The 27,841-nt window shown below is 40.4% G+C and overlaps 2 protein-coding genes across 2 annotated transcripts; one reads left to right on the top strand and one right to left on the bottom strand.

Annotated features, from left to right (window-relative positions):
• Window positions 1-4,109: 4,109 nt before the first annotated feature.
• Window positions 4,110-5,001, top strand: h2ax1 (H2A.X variant histone family member 1). The gene has a single exon (XM_021623828.2). It carries the CDS (start codon window positions 4,204-4,206, stop codon window positions 4,588-4,590), a length of 387 nt encoding a protein of 128 aa, XP_021479503.1. The 5' UTR covers window positions 4,110-4,203; the 3' UTR covers window positions 4,591-5,001.
• A 193-nt stretch (window positions 5,002-5,194) lies between these two features.
• On the bottom strand, window positions 5,195-26,823 carry zpr1 (ZPR1 zinc finger). The gene is made up of 14 exons (XM_021623827.3): window positions 25,913-26,823; window positions 25,626-25,787; window positions 21,292-21,382; window positions 16,261-16,331; window positions 14,806-14,892; window positions 14,498-14,620; window positions 14,203-14,262; window positions 14,053-14,119; window positions 8,558-8,628; window positions 8,339-8,428; window positions 7,545-7,655; window positions 6,977-7,066; window positions 6,054-6,119; window positions 5,195-5,645 (listed from the first exon to the last, which is right to left on the bottom strand). The coding sequence occupies exons 1-14, from the start codon at window positions 26,030-26,032 to the stop codon at window positions 5,529-5,531; spliced, it is 1,326 nt and encodes a 441-aa protein (XP_021479502.2). The 5' UTR covers window positions 26,033-26,823; the 3' UTR covers window positions 5,195-5,528.
• Between the last annotated feature and the right edge of the window lie 1,018 nt (window positions 26,824-27,841).

Raw genomic sequence — 27,841 nt, 5'->3', positions numbered from 1 at the left:
ATAATTCAAACTCTGTCAAGTTGGTTTTTGATCATTACTAGACAACCATTTTCAAGTCTTGCCATAGATTTTCAAGCTGATTTAAGTCAAGGCTGTAACTAGGCCACTCAGCAACATTCAATGTCGTCTTGGTTTTATATTTTTTTATTTAACTTTTATTTAACTAGGCAAGTCAGTTAAGAACAAATTCTTATTTACAATGACGGCCTGCCCCAGCCAAACCTGAACGACGCTGGGCCAATTGTGCACCGCCCTATGGGTAAGCAACTATTGGTAAGCAACTCCTTTATATATTTTAACTTTTGTTTTAGGTTATTGTCCTGCTAAAAGGTAAATTTGTCTCCCAGTGTCTGTTGGAAAGCAGACTGAACCAGGTATTCCTCTATGATTTTGCCTATGCTTAGCTCTATTCCGTTTATTTTTATCCTAAAAAACTCCCTTGCCGATGCCAAGTATACCCATAACATGATCCAGCCACCACAATGCTTTGAAATATGAAGAGTGGCACTCAGTGATGTGTTGTGTTGGATTTGCCCCAAACATAATGTTTTGTATTCAGGACAAAAAGTGAATTTCTTTACCAAAATATTTTCAGTCTTGCTTTTGTGTCTTATTGCAAACAGGATGCATGTTTTGGAATATTTTTTATTCTGTACAGGCTTTCTTCTTTTCACTCTGTCATTTAGGTTAGTATTGTGGAGTAACTACAATGTTGTTGATCCATCCTCAGTTTTCTTCTATCACTGCCAGTAAACTCTGCAATTGTTACCAATCCATGAGCTGCTTCCTTCCTCTCCGGCAACTGAAGGAGTTAGGAAGGATGATAAAGTTATTGATATGATAAAGTTATTAATTACACTTTGGATGGTCTAACAATACACCCATGTCACTGTAGTGACATGCTCAAAGGAATATTCAATGTCTGTTTTTTCTCATTTTTACCCATCTACCAATAGGTGCCCTTCTTTGCGAGGCATTGGAAACCTCCCTGGTCTTTTTGGTTGAATCCGTTTTTGAAATTCATTACTTGGCTGAGGGACTTTACAGATAATTGTATGTGTGGGGTACAGAGATGAGGTAGTCGTTCAAAAATCAAGTGAAACACTATTATTGAACACAGAGTCAATCCATGCAACTTATTATGTGACTTGTTAAGCAAAGGTTTGTTAAGGATTGCCATAACAAAGGGGTTGAATACTTGTTGACTCAAGACATTTAAACTTACATGTTTAATAAATGAGTAAAAATGTCTAACAACATTATTCCACTTTGACATCATGATGGGTTATGGTGTGTAGGCTAGTGACAAAAAAATCCAAATTTAATCCATTTTAAATTCAGGCTGTAACACAAAAAAATGGAAAAAAGTCAAGGGGTGTGAATACTTTCTGAAGGCACTGCATATCTCTGTTCATTCTTAGCCTGTAATTCTGGTAATTTGTGTGGTATTAAAAAAGATTCTGCTAATATGTAAGATGACGTAGAATTGCATTGCATTTTTTCTCGGACCTGCAAATACGTTGATAGATTCATGCAGTGCTTATACTATAAAGGAGATCTTTCTACCCCTACTCTTGTCCACAGTGATCTGCGAACCCACAACCTTCTGGCCCGCAGCCCTGTGCGCTATCAAAATTCCTGTATTGCCGTGTAATGCTTACAGGACGAAGAACAGTTTCTAAAACTGCATATCTAAGGCTCTGGTCTGTCCAAGAAGTGAGGGTAAATAGTAGACATGTTCTCTGCTATCCACTTTGTTTGAATTACTATTTTGGGTATAGGGGATGGTCACTTTTTCAAGCATTCAGGGAGGGTTTAGGTCAAATATATTTTGCTGAAGGGAGGGCCATCCATTTTCATTACAGATTGGTTCGATTTTCTTCATGTATAACCCCTTTTATAAATAATTTTCCCCTCCCTAATCTGTCAAAACAGTCCACAAAATGCGAGTTTATAGTATTCCATGTCCACAATTTTATGAATTTCCATTTGGTTTCATTATCACCACCTGCGGGCAGACACCCTTAATATGCAGCTAATACACAATTAAGTATTGTCCTTCCATTGTATGCTGTAGTAACAGGATCTGAGTTAAATCACAGACTTGTACTGTCTTAGATGTGACTTTGTCCTAATTTCATGGATATTTGAGTTCATAAAATGATATCATACATTGATTATCTTATTGTATTCAACATGAGTGCCTTCTTTGGATTGCATATAATATGGTTCTTAATATTATTAAGTGGCTTTCTTTCCTCAACTCTTTTCCCTCATTATTATCCCAGCTAGATTAAAGGGCAGAAGAGGTTTTTTCAACATGTTGCTTTTAGTGTTCTACTTCCTCCAGATTAGCGGTTATGTACTGAATGAAAGGAGGTGAGGAGAGGAAGATATTTGGGACTATTGGACTGCATCACAATTCTACACACTTCTCCCAAAGTGGTCACTTGCACACTCCATCTCAAGGATTTAAAAGCATTGGATTGGGAAGAGCATTGGCTGGAAAGGGTTTCCACCACTTTTAAATCCATCAGGCAGAAGCACCTGATGAAGAGAGACCACATATAAAAGGAGACAGTGTTGCAACACTACAAACATTTTCATCATATGTACTTTGAACATATCACGTGTAAGGTGAATTCATAAAAAGCAGGACACTTTTTGCATTTCTGTCTTCTGTAATGTCTTTTGACATCTATCTAACATACACTATATATAGAAAAGTATGTGGACACCCCTTCAAATTAGTGGATTCGGCTATTTCAGCCACTCCAGTTGCAGACAGATAAAGTAAAATCAAGCACACAGCCATGCAAAAAAAAAAAGAAACACATGTTTTTTTCTTTGTATTATCTTTTACCAGATCTAATGTGTTTTATTCTCCTACATTAATTTCACAAACTTCAAAGTGTTTCCTTTCAAACGGTATCAAGAATATGCAGATACTTGCTTCAGGTCCTGAGCTACAGGCAGTTAGATTTGGGTGTCATTTTAGGCCCAACATTTTTTTAAAGGGGCGGATCAATAAGAGTTTGTACGTAAGCATTTTACGGTAAGGTCTACTACACCTGTTGTTTTCAGCACGTGTCAAATACAGTTTGATTTGATTTTAAATGTATGCTGGGCTGGGCATGCCCTGAGCTCGTGAAGTGAGCGGTACTGGAGCTAAATTGGAGAGGGCGAGAAAGCCTATGCTCCAGCCCAGTGGCGGATTTAGGTATAGGCGACATGGGTGCCATTTTGCCGGGGGCTGCATGGGGCGCCGCACAAAAAAAATGGGAATGGTGACATTTGCGCGATCGTTTTTATATCGCTCATTTGCACGTCACGTCAATGATGTCATGTCACCGTGTGTAACTGTGGGTCAATTAACCTTGTTGAAGTGGGCGCCCTGATTCTAGATTGTGAGCTTGGCAGGCAACCCACTCAGAAGTACGAGATGGGGAGGGGGGCGGGGGTAGGTTGGGGGAGCAGGGAAATCTATCAAATAGCGCACTTCTAACTTTGTACAGTACTAATGCAATTAGTCAAATCAATCACACTACGAAATGCTACCAAATAAACCACAATTCATTCATAATACTGTGAATATATAGTTTCACAGGCACATTTTTTTTCTGGTTTGTGCGAAATGGTTAAGAATAATATAAAACCACTCTGCACACCACCAAGGTGAATTGGTTTAGTCTTGACTCTTGGTTGACGGTGTTGGGGGATGAGTAATGTATTGATGCTCGAGTGCCAAATCAACACATTTGTTTCTATCTGTCTTTGTTACAACTTTTTGATATTTATGAGTCTTATTTTTGTACAGTCATGGCCAAAAGTTTTGAGAATGAAAGGGGGGGGGGGGGTTCACACAGGGAGCCATACAAGCTTGCTCCAGCCTTTGGGAATCTCGCTCCTCGCCTCGCTCCGCTCACTTACTGTGACTAGAACACGACACGTTATACGTCTGTCTTCTATATATAATATCGCAATGCAGAGCTATGTGGAGAGCGGCGCTCTTGCTATTGGACACTTGAATGGTGTAGTTCATCACCATTGGTTAAAGCGTTTCCATCCTATCCGTCCAATCATAGGGACACTCGAGGTATATTAGTACAATAATCCTCAACTGCATTACGTAAAGGCAGATAGAAAATTCGCTGTATAGCTCTGTTGGTATTTGGATTGATAGGTGACAATAGAATAATTAACATGTCTGGTAGAGGCAAAACTGGAGGAAAGGCCAGAGCGAAGGCAAAGTCCCGTTCATCCCGCGCCGGCCTTCAGTTCCCCGTAGGACGTGTCCACAGGTTACTGCGCAAAGGCAACTATGCCGAGCGTGTCGGTGCCGGAGCTCCTGTCTATTTGGCTGCTGTGCTGGAATACCTAACGGCTGAGATCCTCGAGTTGGCTGGCAACGCTGCAAGGGATAATAAGAAGACCAGGATCATCCCTCGCCACCTTCAGCTGGCTGTCCGCAACGACGAGGAACTCAACAAGCTTTTAGGTGGTGTCACCATCGCGCAAGGAGGAGTATTGCCTAATATTCAGGCGGTCCTCCTACCCAAGAAGACTGAAAAACCAGCAAAGAGCAAGTAACCAGCTAGCTACAGATCACAAAAAAAACCTGAGCTCCGTTAAGAGACACCCACTTCTGTATAAAGAGCCTCATTTTCAAATTAATGACAGCGCAACCCGATACTGGATGCTTGCAGAAGGACAATGCTTCATGTTATTGGTTTCCACGATGCGCAGGCACCGTCATTGGACTATTCATATACATGTATGGACATTTTCTTAGATCATAAACCACATTTGACACGGTCTCTTGGATATGTGCTATAAATGGTGGTTCATTTGAGGGTGGGGTGAATAACGCAGAGATTATTGTTTTTATTTAGTAGTGCTGTATCAACACATTTTGTGCTAAACAAAGTGATGTCATGTCTATTTGACAGAAATGGTTGATTTCAATAAATGTTCTGTACTGATACTGGGAACGCGCACAAACGTCATCACCAGTCTGTTGTTTTCACAATCCGGGAACTTTCCATCAGGGAGCTCATGAACAAAGGACACACCGCATTGAAATGAATATAGAATTGGTTCTTTGAAGATCTGTGGGCAATTATGCAGTGCAGTGTTTTATTATAGATAAGGTATTTATGCAAGGTACACGAACAAAAGCAGACAATCATTTGTATACAGCAGCCAGTGTATATTCTTTATTTATTCCCATTGAACAGGTCTATTCCACTGAATCAGAATCACATTAACAACCAGATGCAAAAATACTATTTCAATTGCATGATTATATTAGTGCATTTCTCCCCCCCCCCCAAATACTTTACTAATCAAATTATAAACATATGGATTGCTTTATTTTAAATAAGATCTCACTTTTCAACCATATTGTGCTCAAATATCAAAACTGCAAGACATCTGTCCTTGTGAACTTCAGTGAGGGCAAATGTCTCAAATTAATTTCCAAAGAATGCATTGTTTTTGTAAGATCAACCCTTCTGCTGCAGAAGTCCTTACTTCTGATAGCCCTCTGTCTTCATGTCATTCAGACCAAGGTCTTCGTTCTGCTCAAAGGTCCTGGTGTACTTCTCAGTTGTCATCTCTGGGTCTGGGTCAGGCGCATAGATGTTCTGCAGACAAACATGAGACAAATACATTGACAGTACATTAATGAACAAGGGCAGGAAATGAAAATGTGATTCATGAAAAATGACAAATGTATCCAGTGGGAGGAGACTTCATGTTTGAACCTTAAAGGGATAGTCCTGGATTTGGGCAATGAGGCCCTTTATATTCTTCCCCCGAGGCAGATGTGGATACCATATCTGTCCAGTATGAAGACCGTTTCTAACTAGCATTAGCGCAACGACTGGAAGTCTATGGGCACAGCATACTAGCTGTTCCTGTAGACATTCAGTAATTACGCTAACACAAGTTAGCATTGGATTGCGAAACATCTTACTTCCTTCATCCTGGATGCATTGCCAAAATTCCAAATTATCCCTTTAAAGACCTGAGAAAGAGAGGTGCCCTAGTACCTGGAGATAGCTGTTCCCTGCAGGGTCATCGAGAACAATGTGAACATCCATGTCTCCCGCCATGATCTACAGTATTTTTCAAAAGAAGAGGCATTTTAAAGTCCCACTTTTGGATACAGTTTCAGCATGGGTGCCGCCAGACTGTTCTGCATTTAACAACTACTTTATTGTCTAGCCAAACATACTTAGATACAGCATATGTACCCTAATAAGCAGTTCACTCAAGTTGGATCAATCAAATGTGAAATTCTTGCATGAGATTTTCTGAAGTCTAAATAAAATATCTGCAGGGCAGGTAGCCTAGCGATTAAGAGCGTTGGTCTAGTAACCGAAAGGTCACTGGTTCGAATCCCCGGGCTGACTAAATCTGTTGATATGCCCTTGAGCAAGGTACTTAACCCTAATTGCAGTGTAAGTCGCACTGCATAAGTGTGTCTGCTAAATTACTCAAATGTACAAAAATGTCATACTAACAGTTATTTGATGATTGAGGGCCAGAATACACTTACTGTATAAAAGTGAATAAATGCCTCCTATTTACAAACTATAAAAACTAGTTTCCCAATACATGAAATGTCCAAAAAGCCCTATTTACATGGTAGTTACAATGCATTTACACAGTGTAGATACACATTGTTAGTATTTACAACTGTTATGCCAATTGGTAACATTCCGTTTAAAAAAATTGCAATAAGCTCAAAATTGAAAAAATGGATGGAATGGATCTTAAACAATTACAGAGTGAGACAATACGCCAATGAGTTCACCTGAGTAAGTTACGAAAATCAAATGCAAATAAAAGAAAAACATTTAATTCCACACATCACTAACAGTTGTAAGTACACTCAAGCTAAAGTGGAACCAAAACTAGATCCAGACAAAACAGTAGTGATAGACTTATTCAATAATTTTATGCCTCTAACCATGTCAATCTTCTGGCCAAAAAGCTTAAGTTTCTCTGTTCGATCTGAAGTGGAGCTGTCTCCACAAGTGAAGGGATTTTTAGAAACAATCTGGAGGAAAACAAAGTGGAAGAGAAACATGAATTAAAAATAACAAAGTCCACAGTGAAAGAACACAGACCAGGGGTGCACAACTCAAATCCTTGAAGCAGGCCTGCTGGTTTTGATTTCTACATAGAAGTTAACTAATAAATTCATGTAAATGATTGGCTTCACAGGTCTAAATCAGTCACTAATTAAAAAGGTGAAAGTGAAATCAGCAGACACAGCATCCCTCACAGACTGGAGTTGTGTACCACTGCCTTAGAATTACAGCACATCAGCCTTGGCAAAAGTATCCACCAAGCCAAAAGTGCACCTAGTGCAGATCCAGTGGACTAGAGCTAACACAAGCGGCGTTAAAACATATACAACTCTCCAGTGGAGACTGGAGTTCAATCTCTGTGATCACCGTTCATAATGCATCTTCCCTTCATCCAGTTCCCCCTCTAATTCTCAACCGATTGAATAAAGCATTAAAAGGGTTTACCAGATCTTTGATGTCTTTGAGGAGTCCCTCCAAGGTGGTGAATTTGCCACCGACAGCCGCCATCCCCAACTCAAATTCCAGCTCAGGTATGAGGATGCTACACGTCTCCGACTGCACAAACAACCACAACATGACAAAACTGGCATGGTTGAGTCAAATCCAACATAATTCAGGAATAGGATTGCTCTCCTGTGAAAAAGTTCCATGTTCCTCTTTGTATGCTTTATTCGAGGACCACAATGGAAACAAGTCCTTTGACTTGATTATGTTTATATCCTCCACAGTTTTGGGTGTATGTCAAGGTTCCCCAACTGGCGAGCCGAATTTGGGCCAAGGGGGTCCCAAAAAAACAAAAAACGTTTTTATTGTTTAAATAAGACTGGAAAAACACCAGCAAATCAGCTCCAAGTTACTTAAATTTTGGAAATCTATTCCAAAGTATTTCCCTGCATAATAGAGCGATACTGTATATGTGATCGTATACAAATGTAAGCAAGGTTTGAAATGATTGTTTTTTGTCAAATATATCTGTTTGGGTTTCTTACGGTCAATTTTTTGCCAACAAATTATTTAGAATTACGTTCTGTCCCCCTGACCATCCACTCAAGAAAAAAAAAAGTGGCCCGCGGCTGAATCTAGTTGATAATCCCTGGTGTATGTATTGGTTGGCATGACAATGGCAGCAACGGAGTTAGAAAAAGCACAAACAGACCTGGGACCAACTTAATGCAATGACATAATAAAAGGAAACTAGTGAATGCCAGATAAACAGGCAGTACAATGGAGGGGGCTACCTTGAGAAGATCTCTGGACATGTCAGACACGTCAGTGAGGTGAAGGGTTATCTTCGTGCCCAGCTCTTCTGTGGCTCCACCAGATTTCACCTTAACCACAGAATAGATAGTCATGCAGTCATATTAGCAAATTTGCAATCTATGAATATGCCTTGAAAATAAAATGTGCCTGACATGAATTAATGATTAAATAAAAGGAAAAAAAAAGAGGAAATTTACTTCGTTGGTTCGATGTCCACAGTCATCACAGTTTGTTGCCATGATAATGACTTCTTTGAAATGGGGGATTTCTGAGTTATTGTAAAGGAGGATACCTTCACCTTACAAATTGAAACGTTATACACTACCTTTATCATAGGACACTACTGGGGACCAGTGGTGTAGTGGTAAAAATAGATGGTAAACACTGATCGCCATTTGCATTGATTAAAGTAACGGTCCCTATACTTTCAATGTATTTTTCTACAAAAGGAGAAGAACACTTGCGCAAAATGAAAAAGGTGCATAAATGGCTTTTGAGTGAACTAGTTGTTGCGATACCCACATTTTGACTTCGATACCGCTACCAGGTTAAGCATCATGATACTCAATACCGAAATGATACCACATCAAAAAAGAAAGGGTATTAGCTAGTCACAAAATAAACTTTGAACCAAAATATTGATAAACAGTAGAAAGCCAAAATATATTCTATATTTAATTTCCTTAAAAAATAATATTAAAGAACAGAAGAATATCTTGCATTTTCCTTATGCAAAACCATATTAGATTCTGAGCATACAAAATATTTGTACAATGCATCTAAACTATTGTAAAATGTATTTGATGCATAGGGTTAATTTGCTTGTCTATGGCCATAATATTGGGTCAAATTACATTTATTAGACCTATGATTAATTACAACTAAATAATTGGATGTATTAAATAATATTTTATTTCCAAATCGACATAAAACATTAAGCTTCTATAGTGCAAGTCTCTACAATGGACTTTACACAGCATACCACGATTCCCAGAATGCATTTAAACTCTGAAGGTAGAATGCTCCGCCCGGGCCTGCTGGCTGGTTACTGCTAGCAAGCTCAGACAAACGTGAAGTGGGTTTAGTCTAAATGTATTCCTGTCATAGGTGCATTTCACATTACCTTTGGGTTGTAATCATATTATAAAGCTCACATTGTCATGCTGAATATATGTTGATGTCATTGTCACTTAAAAATCATTTGAATTGCTAGTAGAATAATGTTACAATGTGTAAAATAGTTTTGATATGTCGTTTGGGACCTAAACCTCCCTTTCACTGCACTGCTTTGTAACACCTTTTGCTTAGTTGTTTCAGTGTGCTGGCCCATCTGCTTTATAAGCAAAGAATTCCCCTAGTTCGCTTCTGGAGCCAATTTTTGTAAGCGAGCTGTGGACACCGAGGTATGATTTTATTTAGTTAGAAGCGATGCTGTCGGCATTGTCACTCGCCTTTTGTTTTCTTCTCAAAAGTGGCTTGCGCTGTGGCAGCTGCATCCGCAAGCACAATTGTGCTATTATGCTGGGTTTTTTCTTCTTCACGTTATTTGTAACTTATTTTGTACATAATGTTTCTGCCACCGTATCTTATGGCAAAAAATTGCTTCTGGATATCAGGATAGGGATCACTCAACCTCGGATTAGACTAAGATTTTTTCTTCAACAAGCAGGACGCACAGGATTTACTTCAGACACCCAACAAGGCCAAAATCCACATCATTGGCAAGAGAAAGACGCAGGTCGAGGACACAGGGCGGGGTGCCTCGTAAGGATCCGCTGACGGTAAGGGCAGATTTCCAACAATATTACTTGCCAACGTACAATCATTGGACAATAAATTAGACATGGTACGATCACGAATATCCTACCAACGGGACATCAAAAACTAATATCTTATGTTTCACCGAACAGGAGCTCAATGACAACATAGAAAACATTCAGCTGGCGGGATATACGCTGCATCAGCTAGATAGAACAGCACACTCCGGTAAGACAAGGGGGGGGGGGGGGGGTCTGTGTATACTTGCAAACAGCTGGTGCACAAAATCTAAGGAAGTCTCTAGATTTTGCTCACCTGAAGTAGACTCTCATATGATAAGCTGTAAACCACACTTTCCTGAGAAAGTTCTATTTTTTCATGGCTGTTTATTTACCACCACAGACAGATGCTGGCACTAAGACCGCACTCAGTCAGCTGTATAAGGAAATAAGCAAACAGGAAACCACTCACCCTGAGGCGGTGCGCCTAGTGGCCAGGGATTTAATGCAGAAAAACTTAAATCAGTTTTACTGAATTTCTATCAGCATGTTAAATACGCAACAAAAGGGGGAAAAAAAAAATTCTAGATCACATTTACTCCACACAGACGTGTACAAAGCTCTCCCTCCATTTGGCAAATCTGCCCATAATTCTAATTCAAAAATTAAAAGCAGGAAGCACCAGTGACTCGGTCTATAAAAAAAAAGTGGTCAGATGAAGCAGATGCTAAACTACAGGACTGTTTTGCTAACACATACTGGAATAAGTTCATGGATTCTTCCGATGGCATTGAGGAGTACACCACATCAGTCACTGGCTTTATCAATAAGTGCATCCCACAGTGACCGTTCGTACATACACCAAACAGAAGCAATGGATTACAGGCAACATTCTCACTGAGCTAAAGGGTAGAGCTGCCGCTTTTAAGGTGCGGTACTCTAACCCAGAAGCTTATAAGAAATCCTGCTATCACCGCCAACAAACCATCAAATAGGCAAAGCGCCAATACAGGACTAAGATTGAATCGTACTACACCGGCTCTGATGCTCGTCGGATGTGGCAGGGCCTACAAACTATTACTGACTACAATTAGGAAGCACAGCCGCGAGCTGCCCAGTGACAAGCCTACCAGACGAGCTAAAATCACTTCTATGCTCGCGTCGAGGTAAGCAACACTGAGGCATGCATGAGAGCATCAGCTGGTCCGAACGACTGTTGGATCAAGCTGTCCGTAGTCTACGTGAGTAAGACCTTTAAACATTCACAAGGCCGCTGGGCCAGACGGATTACCAGGACGTGCGCTCCGGGCATGTGCTGACCAACTGGCAACTGTTTTCACTGACATTTTCAACATGCCCCTGATAGAGTCTGTAATACCAACATATTTCAAGTAGACCACCATAGTCCCTGTACCCAAGAACACAAAGGTAACTTGCCTAAATAACTACAGACCCATAGCGCTCACGTCCGTAGCCATGAAGTACTTTGAAAAAGGCTGGAAATGGCTCACATTAACACCATTATCACAGAAACCCAAGACCCACTCCAATTTGCATTCCGCCCAAACAAATGATGCAATCTCTATTGCACTCCACACTGCCCTTTCCCACCTGGACAAAAGGAACCCCTACGTGAGAACACTATTCATTCTATGGGGGTGCCACAGGGTTCAATTCTCAGGCCGACTCTTCTCTGTATACATCAATGATGTCGCTCTTGCGGCTGGTGATTCTCTGATCCACCTCTACGCAGACGACACCATTCTGTATACTTCTGACCCCTCTTTGGACACTGTTAACTAACCTCCAGACTGGTTTTAATGCCATACAACTCTCCTTCAGTGGCCTCCAACTGCTCTTAAATGCAAGTAAAACTAAATGCATGCTATTCAATCGATCACTGCCCGCCCATCCAGCATCACTACTCTGGACGGCTCCGACTTAAAATACGCGGACAACTACAAATACCTAGTTGTCTAGTTAGACTGTAAACTGACCATCCTACCGATCCTCGACTTCGGCGATGTCAGCTACAAAATAGCCTCCAACACTCTACTCAACAAATTGGATGCAGTCTATCACAGTGCCATCCGTTTTGTCACCAAAGCCCCATACACTACCCACCATTGCGACCTGTACGCTCTCGTTGGTCGTCGCCAAACCCAATGGCTACAGGTTATCTACAAGTCTCTGCTAGGTAAAGCCCCACCTTATCTCAGCTAACTGGTCACCACAGCAGCACCCACTCGTAGCACGTGCTCCAGCAGTTATATCTCACTGGTCACCCCCAAAGCCAATTCCTCCTTTGGTCGCCGTTCCTTCCAGTTCTCTGCTGCCAAAATACTGGAACGAACTGCAAAAATCACTGAAGCTGGAGACTCATATCTCCCTCACTAGCTTTAAGCACCAGCTGGCAGAGCAGCTCACAGATCACTGCACCTGTACATAGCCCATCTGTAAACATACCATCTATCTACCTCATCCCCATGCTGTATTTATTTATTTATCTTGCTCCTTTGCACCCCAGTATCTCTACTTGCACATTCATCTTCTGCACATCTACCATTCCAGTGTTTACTTGCTATATTGTAATTACTTCGCCACCATCGCCTATTTACTGCCTTAACTCCCTTATCTTACCTCATTTGCACACACTGTATATAGACTTTTGTTTCCTTTTTTCCCTACTGTATTATTGACTGTATGTTTTGTTTATTCCATGTGTAACTCTGTTGTTGTATGTGTCGAATTGCTATGCTTTATCTTGGCCAGGTCGCAGTTGCAAATTAAAACTTGTTCCCAACATGCCGACCTGGTTAAATAAAGGTAAAATAAAATGATTGTGGACTACAGGTAAAGGAGGACCGAGCAAGCCCCCATTCTCATCAACGGGGCTGTAGTGGAGCAGGTTGAGAGGTGCAAGTTCCTTGGTGTCCACATCAACAAACTATCATTGTCCAAACACACCAAGACAATCATGAAGGCATGACAAAACCTATTCCCCCTCAGGAGACAAAAGATTTGGCATGGGTCCTTAGATCCTCAAAAGGTTCAACAGCTGCACCATCGAGAGCATCCTGACTGGTTGCATCACTGCATGGTATGGCAACTGCTCGGCCTCCTACCTCCTACATCACTGGGGCTAAGCTACCTGCCATCCAGGACCTCTATACCAGGCAGTGTCAGCGGAAGGCCCTGAAAAGTGTCAAAGACCCCAGCCAGACTGTTCTCTCTGCTACCGCATGGCAAGCAGTACCGGAGCACCCAGTCTAGGACCAAAAGGCTTTTCAACAGCTTTTCCCACAAGCACTAAGACTCCTGAACAGGTGGTCAAAACAGCTACCCGGACTATTTGCATTGTGTCCCGCCACCCCCTCTTTTAAGCTGCTGCTACTCTCCGTTTATCATCTATACATAGTCACCTTAACTATACCTACATGTACATATTACCTCAATTAGCCTGACTAACCGGTGCCCCGCACATTGACGCTGTGCCGGTACCACCTGTATATAGCCTCGCTACTGTTATTTTCACTGTCATTTTACGTATTTTTTTTCTCCTCTTTACTTATCTTTTACCTAATACCTATTCTTTCCTTATAAATTGCACTGTTGGTTAGGGCTTGTAAGTAAGCATTTCACTGTAAGGTCTACACCGGTTGTATTCGGCACACGTGACAAATAAAGTTTTGTTTGATTTGACTACTGCCCCCTTGAGAAGATTCACACAAATTACTAGACAGACTCGATCCTCTCAATCCGTATAAGACGTGAGGCACATTTGACAGAAGTACCGAAAGAAACAATTCTCATACCAAACTGTTTTTCATGTTCTAGTAGTCAAAGGTACAGAAGTTTCAGTGTAGCGTGCAACACTAGCGTTAACCCTCCACTACACCACTGCTCGGGACAACCAAAGAGACTGGAAAGGATACGGACAAGCTTCATGTTTGTCGAGGCTGGGGCATTGCACTCTGGACAGTTCGTATTAAATGTCAACACCTGAGGGAGAAATTAGATATATTACTCAAGGGTAAATTGAGGAAAAACTCGACCTAAATTGAGGCATAAAGTCTGGAAATCACCTCATTTCTCATACTGTCAATGTCATTAATGGGCTTTTCCTCTTCCTCCTCGTCTTCAGCCTGAATTAAAAAAAAATAAAAAATATAAGTTGCATTATTCTTATGCTAGATGAAAGTTTATTGGTGAACATGGGCCAAATTACAAAATGGCATCTGCAGAGTCTTGTTTTCTTCTACCCTGTGAGGATTCCACACGCATTGGCACAAGACATGAGGACAGCAACCGAGGCACTGCCTTTCTAACACAGATATGTCCCCTTACAGGAGTAGTGATGTGTCAAGTCAAACTACTCGCCTTTATTCCTAACTGGGCGTCCTGTTGCGGAGTTCTTGTGTAGTTGCAGACTGAGAGAGCCTCATCCTTCTGCGGAGCAAAGGGGTTCTCCACAAAACTGTTCCCAGATGGATCATCAATGACCTACAATAACACACATACTCATGCATCTTAAACAGAGGATCATTCTATAAGAAATCCAGAGTAAAGAAAGAACATTGTACTTTTATTAAACCTGTGCCTTGATTGTATTGCTAGAAATGTTTTATTGCATGTAACTTCAATCTTGTACACAGATGAAGAGGCTTGAGCGATACGATTGGACATACCAGTGTGAATCCACTTTCACCTTCTTTCAACTTCTTCAATTTATCAATGAACTCACTGATTTTCACAGCAACTTCTGGTGCAGTTTCCTTCAAGCATAAACATGATTTAGTCAACACGCAGTAAAGTACACTACTGTTCAAAAGTTTGGGGTCACTTAGAAATGTCCTCGTCTTTGAAAAGCAATTTTTGTCCATTAAAATATCAAATTATTAGACATTGTTAATGTTGTAAAATACTATTGTAGCTGGAAACAGTTGATTTTTTAAAATGGAATATCTACATAGGTGTACAGAGGCCCATTATCAGCAACCATCACTCCTGTGTTCCAATGGCATGTTGTTTTAGCTAATCCAAGATTATCATTTTTAAAGGCTAATTGATCATTGGAAAACCCTTTTGCAATTATGCTAGCATAGATGAAAACTGTTGTTCTGATTAAAGAAACAAAAACGGGCCTTTAGACTAGTTGAGTATGTGGAGCATCAGCATTTTTTGGGTTCGATTACAGGCTCAAAATGGCCAGAAACATAGAACTTTCTTCTGAAACTCGTCAGTCTATTCTCTTGTTCTGAGAAATGAAGGCTATTCCATGTGAGAAATTGCCAAGAAACTGAAGATCTCGTACAACGCTGTGTACTACTCCCTTCACAGAACAGCGCAAACTGGCTCTAACCAGAATAGAAAGAGTGGGAGGCCCCGGTGTAAGAGGACAAGTACATTAGTGTCTAGTTTGAGAAACAGACGGATAAAGTCCTCAACTGGCAGCTTCCTTAAATAGTACCCACAAAACACCAGTCTAAACGTCAACAGTGAAGGCGAAAATAGCCTTCACTCCGGGATCCTTGCCTTCTAGGCATAGTTGCAAAGAAAGCCCTATCTTAGACTGGTCAATAAAAAGAAAAAAGATTGGAAAAAGAACAGACACGCAACAGAGGAACTCTGCCTAGAAGGCCAGCATCCCAGAGTCACCTCTTCACTGTTGACATTGAGAATTATGTTTTGCGGGTACTATTTAATGAAGCTGCCAGTTGAGGACTTGAGGCGCCCGTTTCTCAAACTAGACCCTAATGTACTTGTCCTCTTGCTCAGTTGTGCACCGGGGCCTCCCACTCTGTCTTTTCTGGTTTAAGCCAGTTTGCACTATTAGCTAATCCAAGTTTATCATTTTAAAAGGCTAACACAACGTGCCATTGGAACACAGGAGTGATGGTTGCTGATAATGGGCCTCTGTACGCCTATGTAGATATTCCATTAAAAATATGCTGTTTCCAGCTACAATAGTCATTTTCAAGATTAACAATGTCTACACTGTATTTCTGATCAATTTGATGTTATTTTAATGGACAGACATGTGCTTTTCTTTCAAAAACAAGGATATTTCTAAGTGACCCCAAACTTATGAACGGTAGTGTACGTATGGCATTTAGTAAAATCAAAGTAAACCAAGCTTATACATTTCTTAGTGGCTGGTCTTGCTCCAACCCTGCAACTGCACGGTCTAAGAGGCCTTCGATGGTAGAGAGTGCTAGGGAGCAAGAGGAAAAGTTAATGGCAACTGTACAACTGTTCTGGGACTGCAGCACAGAAGAAATAGCAAGAAAACTTTATAGTTAACACTATCAATGTTTCCCTTTACTGTGGGAACTGTGATCGAGTCAATGCAATATCAGCCACTTTCAATGCAACATACAGAGAAAATAAGATAACTATGCAAGAGATGTTCTTGTATGCAGAGCGCATTGGAGTAGGATTCTATTGCATTGACAGGTGTGACTAAGGCCCATACACTACACAGACCCGTGTGCTTTAACTTCTTATGGCTGGGGGGCCGTATTGAGTAGCTTGGATGAGTAAGGTGCCCAGAGTAAACTGCCTGCTACTCAGGCCCAGAAGCTAAGATAAGCATATTATTAGTAGATTTGGATTTTTCAAAAACTGAAGTTTCTAAAACTGTTTGAATGATGTCTGAGTATAAACAGAACTCATATGACAGGCAAAAACCTGAGAAAAAAATCCAACCAGGAAGTGGGAAATCTGAGGTTTGTAGTTTATATCCAAGAGTGTAAATTTGGTCCGAATGCACTTCCTAAGGCTTCCACTAGCTGTCAACAGAACCTTGTTTCAGGCTTCTACTGTGAAGGGGGAGAGAATAAGAGCTGTTTGACTAAGGAGTCTGCCAGAAGGCCATGAGCTCAATCGGGCGCACGCCCGTGAGAGGCGTGTTCCATTGCATTTCTAAAGACAAAGGAATTCTCCGGTTGAAACATTATTGAAGATTTATGTTATAAACATCCTAAAGATTGATTTTATACATCATTTGACATGTTTCTACGAACTGTAACGGAACTTTTGACTTTGTCTGGCCTGCGCGTTGTGAATTTGGATTTGTGAACTAAACGCGAACAAAAAGGAGTTATTTGGACATAAATGATGGACTTTATCAAACAAAACAAACATTTGTTGAACTGGGATTCCATTCTGATGAAGATCAAAGGTAAGTGAATATTTATAATGCCATTTCTGACTTCTCTTGAATCCACAACATGGCGGGTACCTGTATGGCTTGTTTGTGTCTGAGCGCCGTACTCAGATTATTGCATGGTGTGCTTTTTCCGTAAAGTTCTTTTGAAATCTGACACAACGGTTGCATTAAGGAGAAGTGGATGTGTAATTCCATGTATAACACTTGTATCTTTTATCAATGTTTATTATGAGTATTTCTGTAAATTGATGTGGCTCTCTGCAAAATCACCGGATGTTTTGGAAGCACTAATGTAAACAGATTTTTGGATATAAATATGAACTTCATCGAACCAAACATACAGTACATCACAAAAGTGAGTACACCCCTCACATTTTTGTAAAGATTTGAGTATATATATTTTCATGTGACAACACTGAAGAAATTACACTTTGCTACAATGTAAAGTAGTGAGTGTACAGCTTGTATAACAGTGTACATTTGCTGTCCCCTCAAAATAACACACTGCCATTAATGTCTAAACCACTGGCAACAAAAGTGAGTACACCCCTAAGTGAAAATGTCCAAATTGGGCCTAATTGGCCATTTTCCCTCCCCGGTGTCATGTGACTCGTTAGTGTTACAAGGTCTCAGGTGTGAATGTGGAGCAGGTGTGTTAAATTTGGTGTCATCGCTCTCACACTCCCTCATACTGACTGGTCACTGGAAGTTCAACATGGCACCTCATGGCAAAGAACTGAGGATCTGAAAAAAAAAATAATTGTTGCTCTACATAAAGATGGCCTGGGCTGTAAGAAGATTGCCAAGACCCTGAAACTGAGCTGCAGCACAGTGGCCAAGACCATACAGAGGTTTAATTGGACAGGTTCCACTCAGAACAGGCCTCGCCATGGTCGACCAAAGAAGTTGAGTGCACGTGCTCAGCGTCATATCCAGAGGTTGTCTTTGGGAAATAGACATAGGAGTGCTGCCAGCATTGCTGCAGAGGTTGAAGGGGTGAGGGGGGGTCAGCCTGTCAGTGCTCAGACCATACGCCGTACACTGCATCAAATTGGTCTGCATGGCTGTCGTCCCAGAAGGAAGCCTCTTCTATAGAGTATGCACAAGAATGCTTGTCTTCAGCAAACTGTTTGCAGGCTGACTAAGGACATGGATTACTGGAACCATGTCCTGTGGTCTGATGAGACCAAGAAACATATTTGGTTCAGATGGTGTCAAGCGTGTGTGGCGGCAACCAGGTGAGGAGTACAAAGACAAGTGTGTCTTGCCTACAGTCAAGCATGGTGGTGGGAGTGTCATGGTCTGGGGCTGCATCAGTGCTGCCAGCACTGGGGAGCTACAGTTCATTGAGGGAACCATGAATGCCAACATGTACTGTGACATACTGAAGCAGAGCATGATCCCCTCCCTTCGGAGACTGGGCCGCAGGGCAGTATTCCAACATGATAACGACCCTAAACACACCTCCAAGATGACCACTGCCTTGCTAAATAAGCTGAGGGTAAAGGTGGACTGACCAAGCATGTCTCCAGACCTAAACCCTACTGAGCATCTGTGGGGCATCCTCAAATGGAAGGTGAAGGAGTGCAAGGTCTTTAACATCAACAGCTCCGTGATGTCGTCATGGAGGAGTGGAAGAGGACTCCAGTGGCAACCTGTGAAGCTCTGGTGAACTCCATGCCCAAGAGGGTTAAGGGAGTGCTGGAAAATGGTGGCCACACAAAATATTGACACTTTGGGCCCAATTTGGACATTTTCACTTAGGGGTGTACTCACTTGTTGCCAGCGGTTTAGACATTATTGGCTGTGTTGAGTTATTTTGGAGGGGACAGCAAATTTACACTGTTATACAAGCTGTACACACTACTTTACATTGTAGCAAAGTGTCATTTCTTCAGTGTTGTCACTTTTGTGATGTACATGTATTGCGTAACATGAAGTCCTATAAGTGTCATCTGATGAAGATCAAAGGTTAGTGATTAATTCTCTCTGCTTTTTGTGACTCCTCTCTTTGGCTGGAAAAATTGCTGTTTTTCTGTGACTAGGTACTGACCTAACAATCGTTTGGTGTGCTTTCTTCGTAAAGCCTTTTAGAAATCGGACACTGTGGTGGGATTAACAACAAGTATATATTTAAAATGGTGTAAAATACTTGTATGTTTGAGGAACTTTAATTATGAGATTTGTTTGAATTTGGTGCCCTGCACTTTCACTGGCTGTTGTCATATCGATCCTGTTAGTGGGATTTCAGCCATACAAAGTTAACCAATCAGAGCTGCAGTATCCCTATACGCAAATAAACCATTGCCATACATGGATCTGTGCCATTCACTTTGATCTGGACTGTCTTTACAGCATAAGTGGTCACGAGTAGATGCGCTTGTTTTAAGATCAAAGCGAGAGCTGCATGTAGTCACGTGTGCACACAGTTCATATTCTTTGCGAATAAGTGAGCTATTAGCCCAGTTATAGCTAATTGCTTGTCAGCAATGGTGGAGTGGTTGCTTCCTACAAGAGCACAAAACATGTGCATTTCTATCCTTTGAAAAGCAAGTCTGGTAAAAAGCTTTTTCTGTCTTAAAGGGGCAGTGTTACAATTTGAGACAGGCTTGAATAAACCAAGTAACCAATAGGCAGGTGGTAGCATCATTTGTCTGATTCTTAATAATAAATGGTATGGGAATAATAATGTAAAAAGGTTTCTTGCATCAACCACCACAACATTTTCAGTCACCTTGTCTGAATGACCAGTGGAAAAACAGGTTAATGTCAATCCCTACATGTTTTTTGGAATTCTTATGAATGTAGGCCTACATTGAACACCACACATTGAAATAGATCCGCTATCATTCAGCCAATGTTCAAATTTGATGGGATGCATTTTGTCCTTTAAATTTTTTTAATGGTAGGCCACTGATCAATTGGCGACTGTTATAACTAACTTAAACGGGTACAGCCTCAGTGTTCACAGTAGAATTTTGACAACATTGATGTGTGCGCAACTGACCTGAAATTTGCTCAGTGCCGAAAAAATGGAGGCAACATTGAATGCCGGAAGCAAAAGTGATTGCTGTCCTCATGAAATTGCTTACATAAAAATGACCATATATACTGATTGTTTTAAGCAAAACTACCAAAACTATTGCTTATAGTGAACCGGAACAATCAAAATAAAATACAATACAATGTAAGCCCCGATCAGCATGTAGGCTACAGTATAGCCAGATGAGTAGTCTCTCCAGGGGTAGCATAGGCTACTTTTATTCCGGTAAAACACAATTTAACAGTACATTTGATTTAAAAAATGACATAGCAAATGGCATTGGTTGTCGGCAAATTACATTGGCTGTCACTCAACTAATTAAGCACAAGCCATTTAACATATATTTGAATGGTGAAGGTGATGCACAGATGTGCCAGATCAGAAAAAAATCTACCCTTCGTTGGTCAGCACACAAAGCTGCGCAGTTTGACTAGGCTACTGATATTGCCTGGGGTTGTTATGCATGCAAAATGACTTGGAGATCAATGACTGTCAACATGATTACATGCTTAGTTCCACACTGAAGGAGAGGATGCAGTTGTCACAAAATTAGGTATTTTCAGAAGGTAGAAAGTAATTGGAGCCAATTGTTTTAGTGAATCAGATTTTGAACCGACTTTGACCGATGCATGCTACAATTGGATCGTTATGGATGCCCAGACTGACGCACTCAAATCTTAAACATTTGAACAGCTGACCAATACATATTGGTGAATTGTTACATTCCTACTGTATAAACAAAAAGGATAAATGATTCCAGTAATATGGCTAAGAGGAATCTCAACAGTAAAATACAGTTATTGGATGAACAGACGAGGAAATTCTCTAGATCTGAGACCAAGCTAGCAATTCTAAGGCCGACAACAGGTGACCCTAATTTCTGGAATCAGTGGCAACCTGACAGTGCCTGAAAAGTGAAAATTGTTATCCAAATCAACAAAAAGTTGAGGGAGTACTTACAGCCCTTTTGTGTGTATGGGGGTATTTCAAAATCCAGTTCAGGGATTCTGGTGGTTGCACTGTCTGCTTTGACAACTTCTCGATTCATATCCTACAAAACACGATAACAAAACAGACTAAATATACAATAAAAGATCATCAAATACAGTTAGCCAACTAAGAAAACAGTATGAATCTATATAAAATCAGTGTGCTGCATCTAGCCCGGTCCTAAGTGAACCCTCTTGGGTTCTCATGGGAAACATTGACGACGGCACAAACAATATGTACAACAGTCCTGACAATCTGTCTAAACGTTAACAATTCTCACTTGTGATAGTTTTAGATATGAAAGTAACATTCCAAAGGCTTCCTATCATCAAGAAATAATTGTCGAAAAACAAAGGTAAAATTAATCTAAACATCATTTTCTTTTTTTTTTCTTTTTTTTTACACGAAATCCACACAGCCATACCGTTGAACGGTTTTCCCATTACAGCAACAGTGATTATGTTAATGCTGGCTCTAGTGTTATTTTTGGAGGAATTGTGTGTGTCACAGAGTGACAATACTTGTGATGAACAGAATCAACCACCTCTGCATTATCACCATAGTTGCTTTGCGAGGTGTTAACAGTGGAAGGGGTTAACTTCTTTGGGACTGGGGGGCAGTATTGAGTAGCTTGGATAAAAAGATGCCCAGAGTAAACTGCCTGCTAATCAGGCCTAAAAGCTAGAATATGCATATAATTAGTAGATTTGGATAGAAAACACTGAAGATTCTAAAACTGTTTGAATGATGTCTGAGTATAACAGAACTCATATGGCAGGCAAAAACCTGAGAAAAAAATCCAACCAGGAAGTGGGAAATCTGAGGTTCGTAGTTTTAAGTCATTGCCAATCGAATATACAGTGTCTATGGGGTCATATTGCACTTCCTAAGGCTTCCACTAGATGTCAAGTCTTTAGAACCTTGTTTGAAGGGCGAGAGAATGAGAGCTGTTTCAACCAGGTGTCTGGCATGAGCTGATCACGCGTGCTCCCGTGAGAGGTAGCTGCATTCCATTGCATTTCTAAAGACAAAGGAATTCTCCAGTTGGAACATTATTGACGATTTGTTAAACATAAAGATCGATTCTACACATCGTTTGACATGTTTCTACGGACTAACGGAAATGTTTGACTTTTCGTCTGGACCTACTGATCGCGACTCATGCATTTGGATTTGTGAACTAAATGCGAACAACAAGGAGGTATGACAAATTATGGACTTTATCAAACAAAAACTATTGTGGAACTGGGATTCATGGGAGTGCATTCTGATGAAGATCAAAGGTAAGTGAATATTTATATTGCTATTTCTGACTTCTGTTGACTCCACAACATGGCGGGTATCTGTACGGCTTGTTTTTGTGTCTCAGCATTGTACTCATTATTGAATGGTGTGCTTTTTCCATAAAGTTTTTGAAATCTGACACAGCAGTTGCATTATGGAGAAGTGGATCTAAAATTCCATGCATAACACTTGAATCTTTTATCAATGTTTTATGAGTATTTCTGTAAATTGATGTGGCTCTCTGCAAAATCACCAGATGTTTTGGAACTACTGAACATAACACGCCAATGTAAACAGATTTTTGGATACAAATATGAACTTTATCAAACAAAACATACATGTAGTGTGTAACATGAAGTCCTATGAGTGTCATCTGATGAAGATCAAAGGTTAGTGATTCATTCTCTCTTTCTGCTTTTTGACTCCTCTGGCTGGAAAAATGGCTGTTTTTCCATGACTAGGTGCAGACCTAACATAATCGTTTGGTGTGCTTTCGTAGTAAAGCCTTATTGAAATCGGACACTGTGGCTGGATTTACAACAAGTTTATCTTAAATGGTCTAAAATACTTGTGTTTGAGGAATTATAATTATGGGATTTCTGGTGTTTTGAATTGGGCGCCCTGCAATTTCACTGGCTGTTTGTGAGGTGGGACGCTACCGTCCCACATATCCCAGAGAAGTTAACCAAGGTTAAGAGTTAGCCATTGTTATGTAAATACAAGCTGAAAAGTACCAGTGGCCTCACCTTGGCCCCAAGTCAGAGCAGGTCCAGAGGACATCGCCCGGTAAGAGAGGTGAAATCAAAAAAGCCTCAGACTTTCGTGTTAAAACACTTGAGTAGGCCTAAATCCTCAACTTTTCTAGCATCTCTAAACACCTGTGTGTAAAGGAAGAAGGACGCCAGAAAAAATACTAAATCAGCTGCAACTGTGTGTAACAGTGTATATTTTGTATTTGTAAAATGATTTTGATGTGATATTAAAATTGTTCATAGACGTGCTTCTAGAACTGCTTCAAAATTGCAAATCTATTTGAGGTTAGATTGAGTATCAGGCTGTTTCGGCTGCCAGAGCCAGTTTACCTCTGAACATAATGGTTTATTTCTCATGTTTTTCTTTTTATTATTTAACTCTACAACATTGGGAAAGAGCTTGTAAGTATTTCACTGTATGGGCTACTTACACCTGTTGTATTTGGTGCATTTGACAAACATTTGATCTTGGACAGTAAAGGAATAGGCTAGCCCACACTCCTTAACAGCTCATCTTGAGCTTGCCTAGTCGCAGATCTGTTTCTCCTCTTGCCAATGCCAACTCCATTAATGTTTGGCATGACAATGAGTGACATGACAGCTAGCACAGACAGGCAATCAGGCTAGCTAGTATTCCCAATTGTTGCTAGCCACGCACATATACATAGAAAAAAAACATCCCTTGTTGGTCACAAATGTCAAATAAAATTATATTTGAATTTACTCTGCGGATTGGGTTGGTCCTAGAGGGTCGAAATTCTTGCCAATATATCAACAGGAAAGTATTAAACCGACTTCAAAAAAGGGTCTCTGTGTGGCAAATAAGATTTCTTTGCTCGTGACCAAAAGCATATGCACAAGACGCAAGTACATGCACACATACTAACAGGTCTTGCAGGTGTTTATGGTTTTGCACAAGTGCCAAGTGATTGAAATTTCAACAGCAGTACCAGTGCTCTAAAATGTTGGGTAATAATACTTTCCTATAGATATTGTCTCAAATTATTTCTACCAACCTCAGACAACCAGTAGAGTAAATTAGTGTAATTCTAAACATTCTGGCTTGTAAGGAAACTTAACAAGTTTTGTTTTAGACTGTATACCAAGAATTGGGATTTTTGGTATATTATCTAAATAAATCCCAGCACATTTTGTAGACTCATTCAGCAGCAACAAGTGAAAATAAGGAATCCAGTACAGAATAAAAATATTCCAAAACATGCATCCTGTTTGCAACACAGAACTAAAGTAATATTGCCAAAAATGTGTCAAAGCAATTCACTTTTTGTCCTGAATAAAAAAAAAGTGTTATATTCGGGCAAAATCAAAACACATTACTGAGTACCACTCTCCATATTTTCAAGCATAGTGGTGGCTGCATCATGTTAAGGGTACGCTTGTAATCGTTAATGACTGGGGAGTTTTTCCAGGATAAAAATAAACCGCATGGAGCTAAGCATAGTCATATTCCTAGAGGAAAACCTTGTTCAGTTTGCTTTCCACCAGACTCTAGATGAATTCACCTTTCAGAAGGACAATAACCTAAAACAAGGCCAAATCTACACTGGAGTTGTTTACCAAAACAACATTGATTGTTCTTGAGTGGCCCAGTTTTGACTTAAATCTGCTTGAAAATCTATGGCAAGACTTAAATGGTTGTCTAACAATGATCAACAAGCAATTTGATAGAGCTTCAATTTTGAAATGAAGAAACGGGCAAATGTTGCACAACTCAAGTGTGGAAAGCTCTTAAGAGACCCAGAAAGACAGCTGTATTCGCTGCCAAAGGTGATATTGACTCAGGGCTGTGAATAGTTACGCAAATTAGATATTTCTAATTTATTTCCAAAAAGGTGTCATTATGGGGTATTGTGTGTAGATGGCTGAGAAATGATTGAATCAATTTTGAATTTAGGTTGTAACAACAAAATGTGGAATAAGCCAAGGGGTATGAATACTTTGAAGGCATTGTATATTTCACTAGTTTAACCATTTTTTTAAAAAAAAAATTGAAAATGTTTAATGCTAAATTTTACTGGCTCTAGAAAGAGTTTCCATACATAACTAGTTGATTGTAACGGGCTAATGTAATGCTCCATTAGCTGTTACAAGATAGTCAAATTCTGTTCTACGCCAAACAGTACCGATCATGTAACGGCTAACATGGAGCATCACAATAGCCCATTACAATCTGCTAGCTACTTCCCATATATAGTGAGTGACCGTGTAGCAGTTCGTTAATTTCCCCTCCCTAGTTAGATAGGCTACCTGTTTTGACTTGACATTGAGTGTGTAGGTGATGCCTTGATCCTGTATGCGACCAGCTGATTGGATTTCAGTGTTTGACCAACTGCAGTTGGGGCAGGTGAAAGAACTGACGATAATTTCTTTGAAGAAAGGAATCTTCGTAAGAAGAATACGTGTCATTCCCTACAAAGAGTGAGAGAAAACATGTTGGATGACAGTCAATCATACAGAATTAGACAATTCAATACGTTCACTTAACTGGTCTGTGTGTTAGCTAGCTCGTTAACGTTACCTAGCTAGCTACTTACATTTTGGTAACAATTCATGCACAGACTCTCGATTTCGGTGGGTTGACTGTCTTCATCATCAGCATCGATCTCCTTGAAAACACTACCGCCACGGACATTTTCCTCTGCGATGACGGACATTATTTCACTTCACGAGAGTTGTCGATAACAAATGAACTGTTATTTTGTATATGCCGTCCGCTGTTTCTGGAACTTTCTATTACAACCGAAGGTGCGGTTCAAAACGCACGTTTCAACTCTGCGTTTCTCCTTGTCCCAGAAATAAACGTGAAATACATCTACTTCTTTGGTGGAAAATGTCACATGTTATGCGCGCATGCGTCAATGAATGTTTCGTCATTTTGCAGGGAGTGGCCTTGTTAGTTATTTAAAGCGTCTAAACGGGATCCTTAGAACGTCCCATTTTTTAAAATGTTATTTATTTATTTAACCTTTCTTTAACTAAGCAAGTCAGTTGACATCAAATTCGTATTTACAATTGACACCCTACCCAGTCAAATGTGCGCTGCCCTATGGGACTCCCAATCACGAGTTTGGGGAGTTTCTCCCATTCTTCTCTGCAGATCTGCTCAGGCTCTGTCAGGTTGGATGGAGAGCGTCGCAGATGTGATACAGCCTGGATTCGAACCATAGTAGTGACGCCTCTTGCACTGAGATGCAGTGCCTTAGCACTGAAATGCAGTGCCTTAGCACGCTGCACCACTCGGGAGCCCATACATATTGTTTGTGTCAATTTAAAAATAATATGAATGGGCAAAAATGTAGCGCAATGGTCATCAAGCCAAAAACGCCATAAAAGGCCCCAGACAGAAGTAAATTAACAAATATAATTTTATATATATCTTGAATGACCACTTTTTCACGAATGTAATGGTATAATCGTCAAGCACATTCAAAAGATTAGGGGACATGACCCGGAAGTAAAGTGGAAGATGTCATCACGAAAGATGGGGAATCAATTAAGATGTCCCACTCAGGCTGTTAACCCTTTTTTTTTTATATACGTCTGTCCGCTTAACGGGGTGGCTCTCCCATTGGCACCAATGTGATAGCAGCTGGGTCTGGTCTGCTTAGTTAATTGATTCGATATGAACCAGTAAGAATAATCGAGTAGGATGTCTCACTTCCTTCTGACGTCTCTTTCACATATAATATCCCATAGAAATAGTTAAGAGGACACATTGTATCTGTCCCATGATGGTGTCTGTGAGAACATGGACAGCGTCATTGAGGCCATCTCAATTTTGAACAGAACCCTGGATGGAATTATGTGATCCTTAACCCATAGAGTTCCACCCAGTTGACTACTTAAAAATTGTGAAAGTCCTCAATTGTGCTGCCCATGCGAAAGCAAACTTTTTGGCACTAGAGTCCTCTAGCTCTATCAAGAACTAGGGAAAATACGTTTTGCATAACCTGATACCCCAGGTAGGCAGAGTATGCACATTTTAGGCCTTTTGAAGGCCCTCGGATCAAATCTCCCACTTAGTCTTAGTCTCAACTGTGGCGAGTTAGAATAAACAAGGTTCCATTGAAAAATATGGTTGTGCATCAGCAGTATTCCTCATGTCAGTCACTGATAGTCAATTAGCCCATGTCAGCAAATATTTTAGATAGCTAAATTAGCTGATCACTATCTAAACGTGTTATCAAAATCAAACTACTGGCCCCATTGATTTTGTTAGGCAGTCTCACTCAGATATATTCAAAACATTTCTCTCCAACCTATGGCAAAATGTGTAGAATGCAGGTAATTAGTAATACAATTGCAAAATCCTCTGCCCCTTGCAAAATGTGTAAAACTGAAGCAAATTTGCTTTAAAACTGAAACATTTTCTCTACACCCCATGACAAAAATGTGGAGAATTGCATGACATTAACTCTAAAAATGTCTCTCCAGTAGCAAGAGGGAGTCCACTACAATGTTTT

Source organism: Oncorhynchus mykiss, chromosome 12 (assembly GCF_057628025.1).
Source record: "Oncorhynchus mykiss isolate SJ-2025 chromosome 12, ASM5762802v1, whole genome shotgun sequence".
Lineage (NCBI taxonomy): Eukaryota > Metazoa > Chordata > Actinopteri > Salmoniformes > Salmonidae > Oncorhynchus > Oncorhynchus mykiss.
This window is presented reverse-complemented; position numbering and strand designations above follow the sequence as displayed.

What these genes read in the sequence shown, in the direction of transcription:
- h2ax1 (XM_021623828.2), top strand. Translation starts at nt 4,204, where the DNA reads ATGTCTGGTAGAGGCAAAACTGGAGGAAAGGCCAGAGCGAAGGCAAAG.
- zpr1 (XM_021623827.3), bottom strand. Translation starts at nt 26,032, where the DNA reads ATGTCCGTCATCGCAGAGGAAAATGTCCGTGGCGGTAGTGTTTTCAAG. An exon ending in GCATGAATTGTTACCAAAAT is followed by an intron (nt 25,788 to 25,912) that starts GTAAGTAGCTAG and finishes CACTCTTTGTAG; the next exon opens with GGAATGACACGTATTCTTCT. An exon ending in CAGGGAACAGCTATCTCCAG is followed by an intron (nt 5,646 to 6,053) that starts GTACTAGGGCAC and finishes GTTTGTCTGCAG; the next exon opens with AACATCTATGCGCCTGACCC.